General features: G+C 36.8%; 1 protein-coding gene across 2 annotated transcripts in view; it reads left to right on the forward strand.

The window, feature by feature from the left end:
* The first annotated feature begins 874 nt into the window (after positions 1-874).
* The window catches only part of KLHDC1 (kelch domain containing 1), a 41,876-nt gene continuing 29,685 nt past the window's right edge, over positions 875-13,065 (forward strand). The window contains exons 1-3 of one of the 2 annotated variants that reach the window (XM_032481974.1): positions 875-1,113; positions 12,268-12,338; positions 12,814-12,931. In XM_032481974.1, the coding sequence (XP_032337865.1) occupies positions 1,018-1,113; positions 12,268-12,338; positions 12,814-12,931 (285 nt within the window). In that variant the 5' untranslated portion in view covers positions 875-1,017. The remainder of the gene's footprint in view (positions 1,114-12,267; positions 12,339-12,813; positions 12,932-13,065) is intronic. The other variant, XM_032481975.1, reaches the window with a different exon arrangement.

Genomic DNA, 13,065 nt, shown 5'->3' on the forward strand with positions numbered 1-13,065 from the left:
AACAGAGCCTCAGTACTATCTACAGCAAGCAGGCACTTAATAAATGTATACTGAATAAATTAATAAATTAACTTGTTCTGAGTGGTAGGCCACCACATTCTCTTCCAAGGATAACTCTGGACAAGAGCATTTATAGACACTGGTATAATTATTTTCTTCTCTTCTGGCCCTAGTTTTACTTCAGTAACATCATTTTATACAGAAGTCAGCCAGCTTTTTGTGTAAGAGGCTAGACAGTAAATAGTTTCGGCAGTGGGACTATGTGACCTTTGTTGCAGCTACCCAGCTCTGCCTACTCAACTCTGTGGCTTTCATAAGCAGACACAGACAATAATTAAATGAATTAGGGTGGCTGCGTGCCAATAAAACTTAAGGTATAAATGCTGAAATCTGGAGTCGATTTTCATGAGCGACGAACTATCACTCTTCTTTTAATTTTTTCAACCATTCAAAATGTAGAACTGTTCTTAGCTTTTGAGTCCTACAAAAACAGGTAGTGGAAAGATTTGGCCTCCAGGCTGTAGTTTGCTGGCATACGTTTTAGAAAATTCCTAATCCCCCCTCTCTCTTCTTATGGAGAACTATCTCTGTTGGAGTTTGAATAGAAAAGGCATTTTCTTCACAAAGCATTAATGTTATCAATATATTCATTTAAGTCACAGCAGCATCAAGCCCACGGACCAGAAGCCCACTGAGCCAGTGGATAAGATACACAGTGAGGTTGTGCTGCCCACACAACACAGTCCCAAATGCCATGAAATCAGCGGGCTGCAGTTCCGGAGAAGCCAGGGCACCTCCCTCCCCACGCAGACCTCAAGCATCCCTAACTGGCAACCCCGCCAGGGGCCGACTTCCCGGGCGGGCTTCGGGACGGCGCAGCCGCACTGGTGCCGCCTTCCCACCAATCTCGACCCTCGACGCGTTCCGTTCGTGCGTGGAGGAGCCGGGCGGGAGGAGAGGCCGCTCCGTGGGCAGGGGCTGCGGCGCGCCCAGCGGCCGGGCCCAGCGACGGCGCGGATGGCGGACTCGCAGCTGTTCTGCGTGGCCGAGGAGCGCAGCGGCCACTGCGCCGTGGTGGACGGAAACTTCCTCTACGTGTGGGGGGGCTACGTGGTAAGGGGAAGAGGCGGGACGGGGCGGACTCGCGCCGAGGCCGAGCGGCTGCCCAGCGCCCGCCCACACTCGGCCCCGAGGCGGGGGCCGGGCCGGGGGCGGCCCGGCGCGCCCGGCGCCCCCCGCGCCCCGCCCCTCCGCCGTCGGCCGCTCTGCTCGCCGCGCCAGGGCTTGACGCCGCCCCGCGGCTGCTTCCACTGGGAAAGCCTTCTAAGCCCCGCGCCGGGGCTCTTCCCACTCTCCAGTCCCCCTCTCCTCGCGGCTGGCCGACAACCCCCGCTGGCCCAGCACTAAGTCAGTTACTGCGCGACTGATGATCGTTTTTCAGTGCTTGCGCAGACTTAAAAGCCCATCGAGGACGCCGTGCTGTATTAGTTTGTAAATATTTCCTTATTCCCGCGGCGAGTTCCGAAATATCGGGAACACTGAAGCATTTAAGAATTTCTAAGTAAATTTTAGTGGCCTTCCTTTACCAATGGGTAATTACGAATTTTTTTTCGAGTCTCAGAACAGACTTATATTGACAACAATATACTTAAGAGTATGATGCTTGAAAATTCTTATATGACAGTGGAGGTTTGAATATATATATTTGTTTTGTTTCTATAATCAGGATAATAAAATCAAAGATTCTAAAGATGGAAAACAGTTCAGAAATATATGACAACCCCTTTGGTTTACAGATTTTTTTTTTCAAAGCGAGCCATCTGGAGTTCTACTGGAGGTAGAACGTACATTTTTCTGACTGACTCGATACTATTACGTGACAGATGTAACATGACTCAATCGCTCACTGAAATAAAGTGCATACTATATATGTTAAATGATTCTCAGATCCAAGTTGGTTTTTGTTGTTTTGTTTGTGTGTTTATTTTTAATTTGATTCAGTATCAGGATGGGAAAATTAGAACTCACATTTGAGTGCCTACTATACGTGGCATGTGCTAGGAAATCTCACAACCCTAATCTTGTATAATCCTTACCGTTATCTTGTAAGGTAAGTAATATCCCCATTTTAAAAATAAGGAAGATGAATCAGTAAGAGTAAATAATTTTAATGATCATTTTTACCTCAAGGGCAGCGGATTCCAACCTAGGTATATTGGATTTCCAAAGGCTATTTTTTTCTACGATCAACTAGCATTAAGTAGGTGACTATGCTTTCTGAAGGTCTAATGTTTCCACCACTTGGTCCGAACGAAAAAGTAGTCTCGATATAATGATGGTTTATGCAGAAGAAATGTTTTGATTGTTTTTGAGCTCTGCCGCTTCAAGATGTAAAGGTGTCAAACATCATATGCTACATTGATTCTTAATATTGTAAAAGTTAAATGAAAGAAAATCTACTTAAAATAGTTCTCTGTAATGTATCTGGTGACAGTATAGATTTCTTTTGGGCCCATAACTGAAATGTCTGAATTTTTTACCTAATTTTAATCTTGAAAAAAATTGTGTGATTGATAAGATTCCAGGTCTCTAGCTGATAGTGAATAGAAATACTTATTTGCCTACTACTGATTGATCCAAAGAGTAAATGCTATAAGAACTACCCCGGCAAGTACCACACAGATTTAGATCAAGTCTACTACTTTTTAAATTCCAGGGATTGTCAGCACTTAAAATATGTCTAAGGCATGAGTGGAAGGGAAGGGAGAGTGGGAGGCAGAAAAGAAGACATGGCAGATCATGAGAAAATGTAGAATCCTTTCAACATTTGTTATATTCAGATCCTTCTGAACAGCTAACAGACACTGGAATATGGAAGTAATCCAGTAGTCAGTAGTTAAGAACAATGGTCAGATGATTCCAGATTGTATGTTTCAAGCACAATTTTCCTCCTCATTAATACAGTGTGTATTAATATTGGCAAACGTATATCCTAAAACTTCAATGGCCCACATATGTCTGTCTAAATTACTTCCTACTCTATTGTTAAACATATTCTAAAGGACATTGTATCTGAAAATAATCCTACCTCTGGAAGTAAGAGCAGCAATGCTGAACAAAGTAAGTGGTAAATTTTAATTGGTGCCAGAATATTCTTTTGCTCCTAGTTCTTTCATATCCTTTCCACATTACTCAGATTCATACAATGTAGTGTTGCCACTAGGAACCATTTAAAAATTGTGAGTAGTTTTTTTCCAAAATTTGGAGAAGCACAGTGTTTTAGCATGTTTACAGATGGTACGCTTTTCTCTTAAGGCTTAATCATATAAACAGTTTTATTTCCATAATACAATTAATGTTAATACATTTTGCCCTTAAGTTTTCCTTATAGAAAGTATCTGCACAAGTCTGCTTAACTGTGTATTTTTGTTTTAATAATGACTTAAAGGGAAGAAGAATCAATTTAGAAAATGAAAAGGTTTGGAGACTTATAGTACTGGGTATTAAAACATATTATGATACTGTAATAATTAAGTCAGTGGTCTTGATGCTAGTTGAGATGGTATGATGAAATGGAAAAAAACTACATAAACAGCCAAGCATGTAAGACTATTTTGTATATAAAAAGTAACATTTCAGTTCTAGAAAAACAAGTGTTTATTCAATACATGATCCTGAGACAGTTGGAACATAGTGATAGTGGAGTTTTGGGATTCACAAATTAAGCTGTACAATACCAGCAGAAAATACGTGATACTTGTAATATCTTGAGTTGGGAATAGAAAAATGAATTGGGAAAAAAACGATAAGGGAAAAATATTGGTAGATCAAAGTTCTAAAAAATTAAAATCTGTGCTTTCTAAACACCATAAAATGAGAAGGAAAACTGGGGAAGGTATTTGCAACATATATGATAGACAAAGGTTCTGTAAAAATAAAGTAATGGCTCTTGAAAAATGAGCAATTGATATGCACAAGCAATTTACAAAAGAAGAACTAGAAATGAAATAGGAATCAAAGAAATCCAGCTGAAAAAATGAAATTTCTCTTCTCCAGTTTGCAAATATTACAAAGAATTTTTGTGAAGAGCATGGGGAAGTGAATTATTCATGCACTGGTCATGGGAGCACAGATTTGTGTAACCTTTTTGAAGAGAAATTTAGCAATGTGTATTTAAAGCTGTAAGTGTGTATTTCTTTAACTTAGTAGTTCCACATCATATATTCATAGTTGGTCACACATACACCAACCATGTTATGTGGAAGACATGTATTTTTAGATGCCCAGAATTTGAATCTCCTTCCTCTCGTAGTATCCCCCATTGAGTGAATCATGTTGGTGTATTTATTTTAGTTCTCTGAGTACCTTCCACCTACCTCGATAGAATCTATATTCTATAAAGGTAGAGATTTTGTTTTCCTGTTGTGTCCCCAGTGTCTAGAATTGGGCATAGCTCATAGTAGGTGCTCAATAGAAAAGAACCTGAGTGCCAGGTACTTTTCCAGCCTCCCTTGCAGCTAGATTGTGAGCAAGTAGCTTGGATGCTGTTGGTTAGATTATCTGTGCTAGATTTGGACTCAGGAATAAAGATGTAAAAATTAGAACCTGAAGAGGATTCTTACCCAGCAGTAGGATTTGTAGGAGGATAAGGTACCCGGCAGAAAAGGCAGTGCTACAAGCTGTAGTGTGATGCTCACCAGTGCCTGCAGCAGTTAGCACACCAGACCTATTCTCAAGAAGGACTTAGACCTTGCTCCTCTTTACATAGATCAGAGGCTGTTTCTCCAGCTTCCCTGATGATTCTGTGAGCTGCCTAGTGTTCATTTCTTAAAATTTTAATTTTTAATTTTAAAATTTCAAATGTATGTACAAAAGAATATGTAAAATAACTGTCATGTTTAACTTCTAGATTAAGAAATCAGCTAGAATCAGTACCTTAGAAGCTTCCTGTTTATCCTTCACTGATTGCGTTGTTCCTCCCACCCTCACAGGGTACCACTATCTTGATTTCTTGTTAATCACTATTTTCTTTATAGTTTTGCCACACATGCATCTGTTTCTGAACAATATATTATTTGGTTTTTGAATCATAGCATGTGTTTCTTTCATGACTTAATTCTTTTAGTTAACATTGTGTTTTTTAGATTCAGACATTGCTTGTATTCAGCTGGTATGCACTCAGATAGCTGTACCTGTGTTTACTTTGATGTTCATTCTGCTTGGTCAGTTTCTGTGCTGCCCAGTTATTAAATATTTTGAAAATCATCCCTAGATTCATTCATTCTATGTGTGTCCTGTATAATATAATAGTCTATTGTGTGAATTTAGTGCAATTTCTTATCTGTTCCACTATTGAATGTTTCAGGGGGTGTTTTTGGAATTGTAATCAGTGCTACATTGAGCATTCTTGGAACATGTCTCCTATTATACATGCAGAAGGGCGTGTACACTCTCCAGTACACATACCAAGGAATGGACTGCTGGGTCACTTGGTACACACAACTCCAGATTTACTTGGAAATGTCAGTGTTGCCAAAATGTTTGTATCAATTTACACTCCCACCAGCCTCCTCCTTGCTCCACATCCTTGACAACATTTGATACCATCTGGCCTTAAATTTTTTGCCAACCCAGTGAGTGTGACATGGTATTATTTCACTGTGGTTTTTGTTTGCTTTCCTTGATTTCTAATAAAATTGAGTGTCTTTTGATAGCTTTATGGACTATTAGGGTTTCCTTTTCTGCAAATACGCTGGTTTATGTCTTTTGCTCATTTGTCTGTTGAGTTGTCTTTTTATTACTGACTTACAGAAATTCTTTATATAGTTGTATGAGTTAAATATGTCTTCTCAGTTTGTAATTTATCTTTGTACTTTCTTGATGATTGTCTTTTGTTCAACAGGTCTTAGTTTTTTCCCCTCCTTTTTCAGTTTTATCAGGTAGAATTATTACAGTCTGACTGCACATACACATTATATTGCATGTGAATACATATATACAGTATACTGCACATTTTTGTAGTTTACATACATGTACTAATTATTGCTTCTAAGAACAGGTTAGATCTTTAGCTTTTTAAACTTACATAGTTATCAAAGAACAGGTCTTAGTTTTGATTTCAGTCTTTAACTTGATGTTTTGTGCTTCCTGCATCTTAAGAAATCTTTCCTAATGTGGAGATCATAAAGTCTCCTATATTGTCTTCTAAATAATTTTCAGTTTTGCCTTCTATGTTTTAATTTTTATTTTTAATTTGAAATTTGTTGTTTGTTTGGTTGGTTTAATGTAGGGATCCAATTTCATTGTATTTTCAATATGAATAACCAGTTGTTCTTGTGTCATACTAAATAGTCCCCCCTCTTTCCCTGCTAACATGCAAACTCAGTCTGCCGCACATTGAAGTTTTCATGTATGTGTGATCTGTTTCTTGGTTCTTTATTCTGTCCTTTTGGTCTGTTTGTATATTCTTGTGACAGAACCACAATATCTAAATGACAACAGCTTTACTAGTAGTATAAATGTTGGGTGGGGAAAGCGTCATCCCCATTCTTGTTCTTGTTCTTCAAGAATACTGTTTAGGGCTGTTTGTTCTTTTATATACTTATTCTTTACTATTTTTTAATTAGAGTAAAATATATAAAACAATTTGCCATTTTAACCAGGTTAGTATACAATCTGGTGGCATTAATTACATTCACAATGGTGTACAATGTTACCACTACCTAGTTCCATAACTCTTTATTAATCCAAACAGAAACTCTGTTCCTGTTATGCAGTAACTCTCCCTCCCTGCTTCCCACCGGGCACCCCTCCTACCCCAACCCCCAGCCCCCCACCCCCATCCTCCACCCCAACACCATCCCCCACCCTCACACCATGCCTGGTAACTTCTAATATTTCTGTCTTTATGAATTTGCCTTTTTCTAGAGGTTTCATATAAATGGAATCATACAATGTTTGTCTTTTTGAGTCTGGCTTATTTTGCATGATGTTTTCAAGCTTCATCTATGTTGCAGTATGTATCAGCACTTCATCCTTTTTTAAGGTGAATAAGATTACATTGTATGCATATACCACATTTTGTTTATCCATTCATCTGTTGTTGGGACACTTGGGTTGTTGGCACCTTGTGTGTTGTGAATAATGCAGATATGAAGATTGGTATCTGAGCCCCTATTTTCAATTCTATTGGGTACCTAGGAGTGAAATTGCTGGGTCATATGGCTACTCTACATTGAACTTCCAGAGGAACAGCCAAATTGTTTTCTACAGTGCTTCCTTATTTGTATAAACTTTAGAATCAGATTGTCAAATAAACTACCCTATTGGGATTTTATGTTTTTCTACTCAATCTTTAGATCATTAAAGGGTGATAGACATGAAACTGAGACTTCAAATCCAAGTATATAGTATATCTCTCTATTAAGGACTTTGTGATGTCTTTCAATAAAGTTTTTTAGTCTCTTCTTAGGAACCTTGTACATGTTTTGTTGAGTTTATTCTTAGGTTGTTTGTATTTTTATTGTTAATTTTTTAACAATAAAATTTCTTGATTGTTGCTAGTGTTTTGAAATACAGTTGACTTTTGAATATTTTTGATTATGGTAAGCTTTCTCAACTTACATTAATTCTCATAATTTATCTGTTAATTATCTTTTTTATTTTCTATGTAGTCACATAATCTAAAAGTGATGACAGTTTTGTTTCTTCCATCTTAATCTTTATTCCTTTTTTCTTTCCTTTTCTTTACTATACTGGTGGACCTAAAGTACAGTGTTAAACAGAAACCTTTTTTATTTTTCCTTGCTCCTAATCTCAGAGGGATTGTTTTCAACTATTAACCATTAAGTTTGATATTTGCTTTAGGGTTCTACTTGTTTATTTGTAGATGGCCTTTTTCAAATTAAGGATGTTCCCTTCTATCCAGTTTTCACTGAATGAATGTTGAATTTTGGAGAGTGACTTTTTTGTGTGTCATACAGAGCTAATCATATTTTTTCTCCTTTAATCTCTTAATGTGATGATTTATATAAGTAATTTTGTAATATTAAACCAGTGTTCCATTCCTTGGATTAAGCTCAAGTTAGTGTAATACGTTTTTTTTTTTTTAAACATCACTAGATCCTGTTTGCTAATTAGTTTTAAAGGCATTTTACATCTTTGCATAAGTGGATTGGGTAGTCTTCCTTCTTTTATGTCCTGGAATAGATTTTTTTTGAAGATTGAATTACTTGTTCTTTGAATGTTTAGAAAAACTCATCTGTAGAGCCATCTGGGCCCGGTACTTTGCGGGGGAGGTTTTAGACCTCCAATTCAATCTCTTTAAAGTTACGGGATTATTCTTATTTCCCTCACTGCCCCCTCCAGCCCCAGGAGTCTATTTCATTTAGGTTTTAAAGTTCATTGGCATAAACTCAAATTGCTCATAAAACTATTTTAATCTCTGTAGTAACTATAGATAAGGCCCCCTTTCCATTCCTAAAATTGTCAAGTGATGCTTCACTTCCTTCCCCGCCCCCTTGAGTAATCTTGACAGACGTTTTGTAGCCTTCAGAAACACTAGCTTTTGGTTTACTTGATTCTCTCTATCGTATTTTTTTTTTCATTAATGTCTATTCCTTTTTATTTCCTCCTACACTTTATGGGTTTATTGTGCTGTCACTTCTTGAACTTCTGAAGTTGGATGCTCAATTCATTCTTTCTGAGACTTAAGACTACGTTTTTGGGTGTATATGAATTTAGAATTCTTATACCTTTCCAGTTAATCAAACACTTCATTATTTTGTAATGATCCTCTTTATCTATAGTAATGTTATTTGCCTTGAAATCTATTTTGCTAGTGATAATACAGCTACACTAGCTTTATTTGGCTAGTATTTGCATGGCATATCTTTTCCCACTCTCTGATGGAAACTTTGTGTATCTGTATATTTTAGATATGTGTCTTATAACCTGAAAATAACTGGATCTTATTTTTATCCAGTCTGACTTTATCTGGAGAGTTCAGCTTATTTCTTCTTAATGTAATTCTGAAATATTTTTTCATCAAATGTGTTTTATGTTTGCTGCTTTCCATTTCTCCTCCTCCTCTTTCATTAACTTTCTCATTTTGAGGATTGTTTGAGGAGTTTTCTGTTTCTTTCCATTTTTTTTCTTTGTATAGAAATTAGATGATTTATTTCTTGTCATCTGGTGGCTACTCTATTTCAGTATGAATCTTTCAGAGAATTCAAAGTTAATGATTTTACTTCTTTCCATAGGGTTCTAGTACTTTAGGAACTTTTAAGTCTGATCATCCTTTCCCCCTAGTTAGTCCTATCCTGTTCTCCCCACCTCAAATTAGGCATCAAAAAAAGGCTAGCCATATTTTTTATATGTTTAAATTTACCCACACACTTTACCAGTATCTTGTCGTAATATTGCTTGTTGCATTTCAGATGTTTAATTTTGATCATTTTTCTTTTGGACTACATCTTTTAGAATTTCTTTAAGGGATTGTCTGTTACTGGCCAGCTGTCTCAACTTTTGTTTGAAAATTTCTTTCCTTGATTCTTAAAAGATCATGTCACTTGGTATAGAATTCCAGGTGGACAGCTACTATCATTAAGCACATTGGCTAATTTTATTTAGTCTTGCGTTGTGGCTAATGAGAAGTCAGTCATTAGTTTTCATTCATTTGAAGGTGATCTGTCTTTTCTCCAGCAGTTTTAAAGAATGTATCTTTTTCTTTGGTATATAGTTTTATTATGATGTATGTAGGTATGGATTTCTATTTATTTATCCTGCTTGGAACTTGTTAGGACTTCCTAGATCTCAGGATTGATGACTTCCAACAATCTTGAAAAACTCTCAGGCTTTGTCTCTTCAAATACTGCCTCACCCTCGTTCTCTCTATTACACCCTAGTGTGATTCTGGTTAGACTTAGTTCTCTCTCCTCCTCCATGTCTCTGAACTTCTTTTTTATATATTCCATCTCTCTGGGCTGTGTTTCTGAATGAATCAGTTCACTAATTCTCTTTTTTAGGGTGACCTTGACAAGAGCAATTCTAGTGAAATGAATCTGGGTTGATTAGTCTGGATTAGTGAGGTAATGAGAGGTGCAGTAATGGAGACTTCCACTACAGTTAACTCAGTATGGAAGTTTTGTTGTGAAGGGCACAGAAAATAAGAGAAGGGGTTATGGAAGAGTTTTTTTGTTTTTAAAAAGATGAGTAATATCAAGGAATGTTTAGGTACTGATAAGAATGATCTAGTAGAGAAGGAAAAATGGATGATGGAGGAAAGAAGGGATAATTTAGGAGTAAAATTGCTTAGAAAGTAAGAAGGAACTAGGTCCAAATTTTTCAGTTCTATGTTTCATTTGTGTTTTTGCAATACCCCTTTTAAAGATTAGTGAATGGGACTTTTCTTTTCATGAGATGAGCATGCATTCAGTTTAACAGGTAATATTGATGTATCCATTCACTCACTCAATCCACAAATACATGCCTTTTATGTGCAAGTCACTATGCTAGATTCTGGGAACAGAATTACAACAAAATAAACACTATCTATGCACTCATAAAGCATATACCATGGTGGTGGTGGTAGCTGGGTATCAGACTAAGGACTTGGAAGGGGAAGGACAGGGCTTATGAGAGTATTTAACAGGGACCTTAATCCCTTAACCTTATTCTGGGAGATTAGAGAAGTAACATTTAAAGTGATTCCCAAAGAAAGAGTAATTAGCCAGGCAGATACTGGGAGAGCATTCCAAGAAGAGAGAAGAACATAGATGAAGGTCTTACTGCAGCAAGGAACTTCCATGGGTTTAGAAACTGAAAGAAGACAGGAGCATAATGAGTGAAAGGCAAGAACTTTGGAGGGATAACAGGTCCGGTATAGCCCAGAACCATAAGGATTGTAGACTATCCTGAGAGCAATAGGGAAGCATTGAAGGGACCTAAGCAGAATAGTGACAAAATCTATTTCCAGACTATTTCTGTTGTAAAAGGTGTGCGCCATGAGGCTTCTAGAGCCTGATGCCATTAAACCTTAGACTCATACAATTAACTTCCCTTCTTAAAATTATTTACTTACTTAGCCATCGAATATGATTTCCTCAGTCAGACATGAGTGGAAGTTTCCTTAGAATTAATAGAATGGTTTTCTGCAGTGTGTGTGTGAGAGAGAGAGAGTGGGGAAAAAGAGAGATACAGACACAGATGGACCTGGTAGTCAATATACTATTTTAAAAATTAAACTAATATAGCAGTGAGAAAATTACTTAAGTTTTCTTAGCATGTTAATAATTTATGCATTATACACTCTTAGAAATTCTTAAACTGACATCTTTTTTTTTTTAAACAGGGGGAGGTAATTAGCTTTAATTAATTAATTTATTTTAATGGCGGTACTGGGGATTGAACCCAGAACCTCGTGCATGCTAGGCATGTGCTCTACCACTGAGCTACAGCCTCCCCCATGTCTTTTTTTTTTTTTTAATACCTTTATTGTGGTACTTAAACTGATGTATTTTAAAACTAGCTATTTTTGTGTTATTTTATAGATTCTAAGTAATCACGACAGATTTGTGTAAGCATTTATTTTAACCCCTAAGTTTTTAAACATAAAGAAAGTTGTTATTCTATTCTTATTTCTCTTTTCATCATAAATGTCAGAATGTACTATTCTATTTATGTTATCAGCTTCTTCAGAAATTACTCCGATTCCTAGTTGTCATTTTGACTAGCTAAATTTATCTCGATCCTTAGATTCTATATTTAATGAACACTATGCCTTGGACATAGTAGGCACTCAAAAAATATATTCAGTGAGTCAAGGTATATGACACAGTAGTCTTAATTATACTTCATAAAAATTTCCTTTCTTAATGCCTTCCCTTCACCCCAAACTTACTGCCCTTTTCTGACATTCCTTTTCTTCCTGGAGTCATAGTCTTCAATATTCTGCTCTAATATTATTATTTTGCTATTTTCCCTTACTTGAAATCCCTTCCTCAGGTTTAACTGCCCTGAGTCTTCTTGAGACTCATGTACTTGCTATTTTGAATTCTAAACCCTTATTGTTTGCCCACTTCCTCTTGGAAAATGTCTCTCTTCCCCTTCTCTTTTGATCTACCTTAATTTCTGTTGAAAAAAACGTCTTTGAGGCTGTGGATGGTTTTTTGTTTTGTACTATTTTCATTGCAGTTTTCCCATCCTGAGGAACTATTTAGTTGTTGCTTGTAATTAATAAACATAATTTTATGTATTCTATGTTTTTAGTCTATTGAAGACAATGAAGTGTATTTGCCTAATGATGAGATTTGGACCTATGATATTGATAGTGGGTTGTGGTAAGTAATTTTAAATTGCAGAATGTCTGATCTAAATATCTTTTATAAATGTTTTCATAGACTACAGGGAATTTGAGACCATACTAAGAACATACTACAACATTGTACTCTCTCTCTTTTCTTGTCTTTTAATGCTTTAATCTCTCTGGCTCTTCCTTTCCCCAGCTCCCTTTGTCTCTCCATTGTTTGTCCTTTTACCATTCCTCTCAAGGCTAAGGCTGTCTCTAAAGACTTTGTTCTACTAACTGATTCCCAGTTCTGATGAGACATGAAGACTCTGTGATTTTTTTTTTCCCAGTAGGTTGAAAAATCTTTACCGTGGGTCTTCTTACAGTTTTTACAGTATTGGCTGCTATTACCTTTTAATTGTAATTGCCAGTGACAACTTTCATGGAAAAAGTACTCATGGAGCTCAAAGTGAATTATAATTTGCCTACCTGGAGAGTTACGGAATTCCATGTTATTCTTGCTGCAGGACCATGCACCTCATGGAAGGAGAGCTCCCTACCTCCATGTCAGGAAGCTGCGGTGCCTGCATTAATGGAAAGCTGTACGTTTTTGGAGGATATGATGACAAAGGATACAGCAATCGAGTAATTTTTTTTTTTCAATTCAGGAGTGCAGAAAAATGTAATGTTTAATGTATCACTTCATCTCACAAGTTTACAAATACTTTAATAAGAAGACATCTGTACAAAAGCTTGAGTTTATGATGAAAAGGTTTTCA

Source organism: Camelus ferus, chromosome 6 (genome assembly GCF_009834535.1).
Source record: "Camelus ferus isolate YT-003-E chromosome 6, BCGSAC_Cfer_1.0, whole genome shotgun sequence".
In the NCBI taxonomy this organism is placed as follows: Eukaryota; Metazoa; Chordata; class Mammalia; order Artiodactyla; family Camelidae; genus Camelus; species Camelus ferus.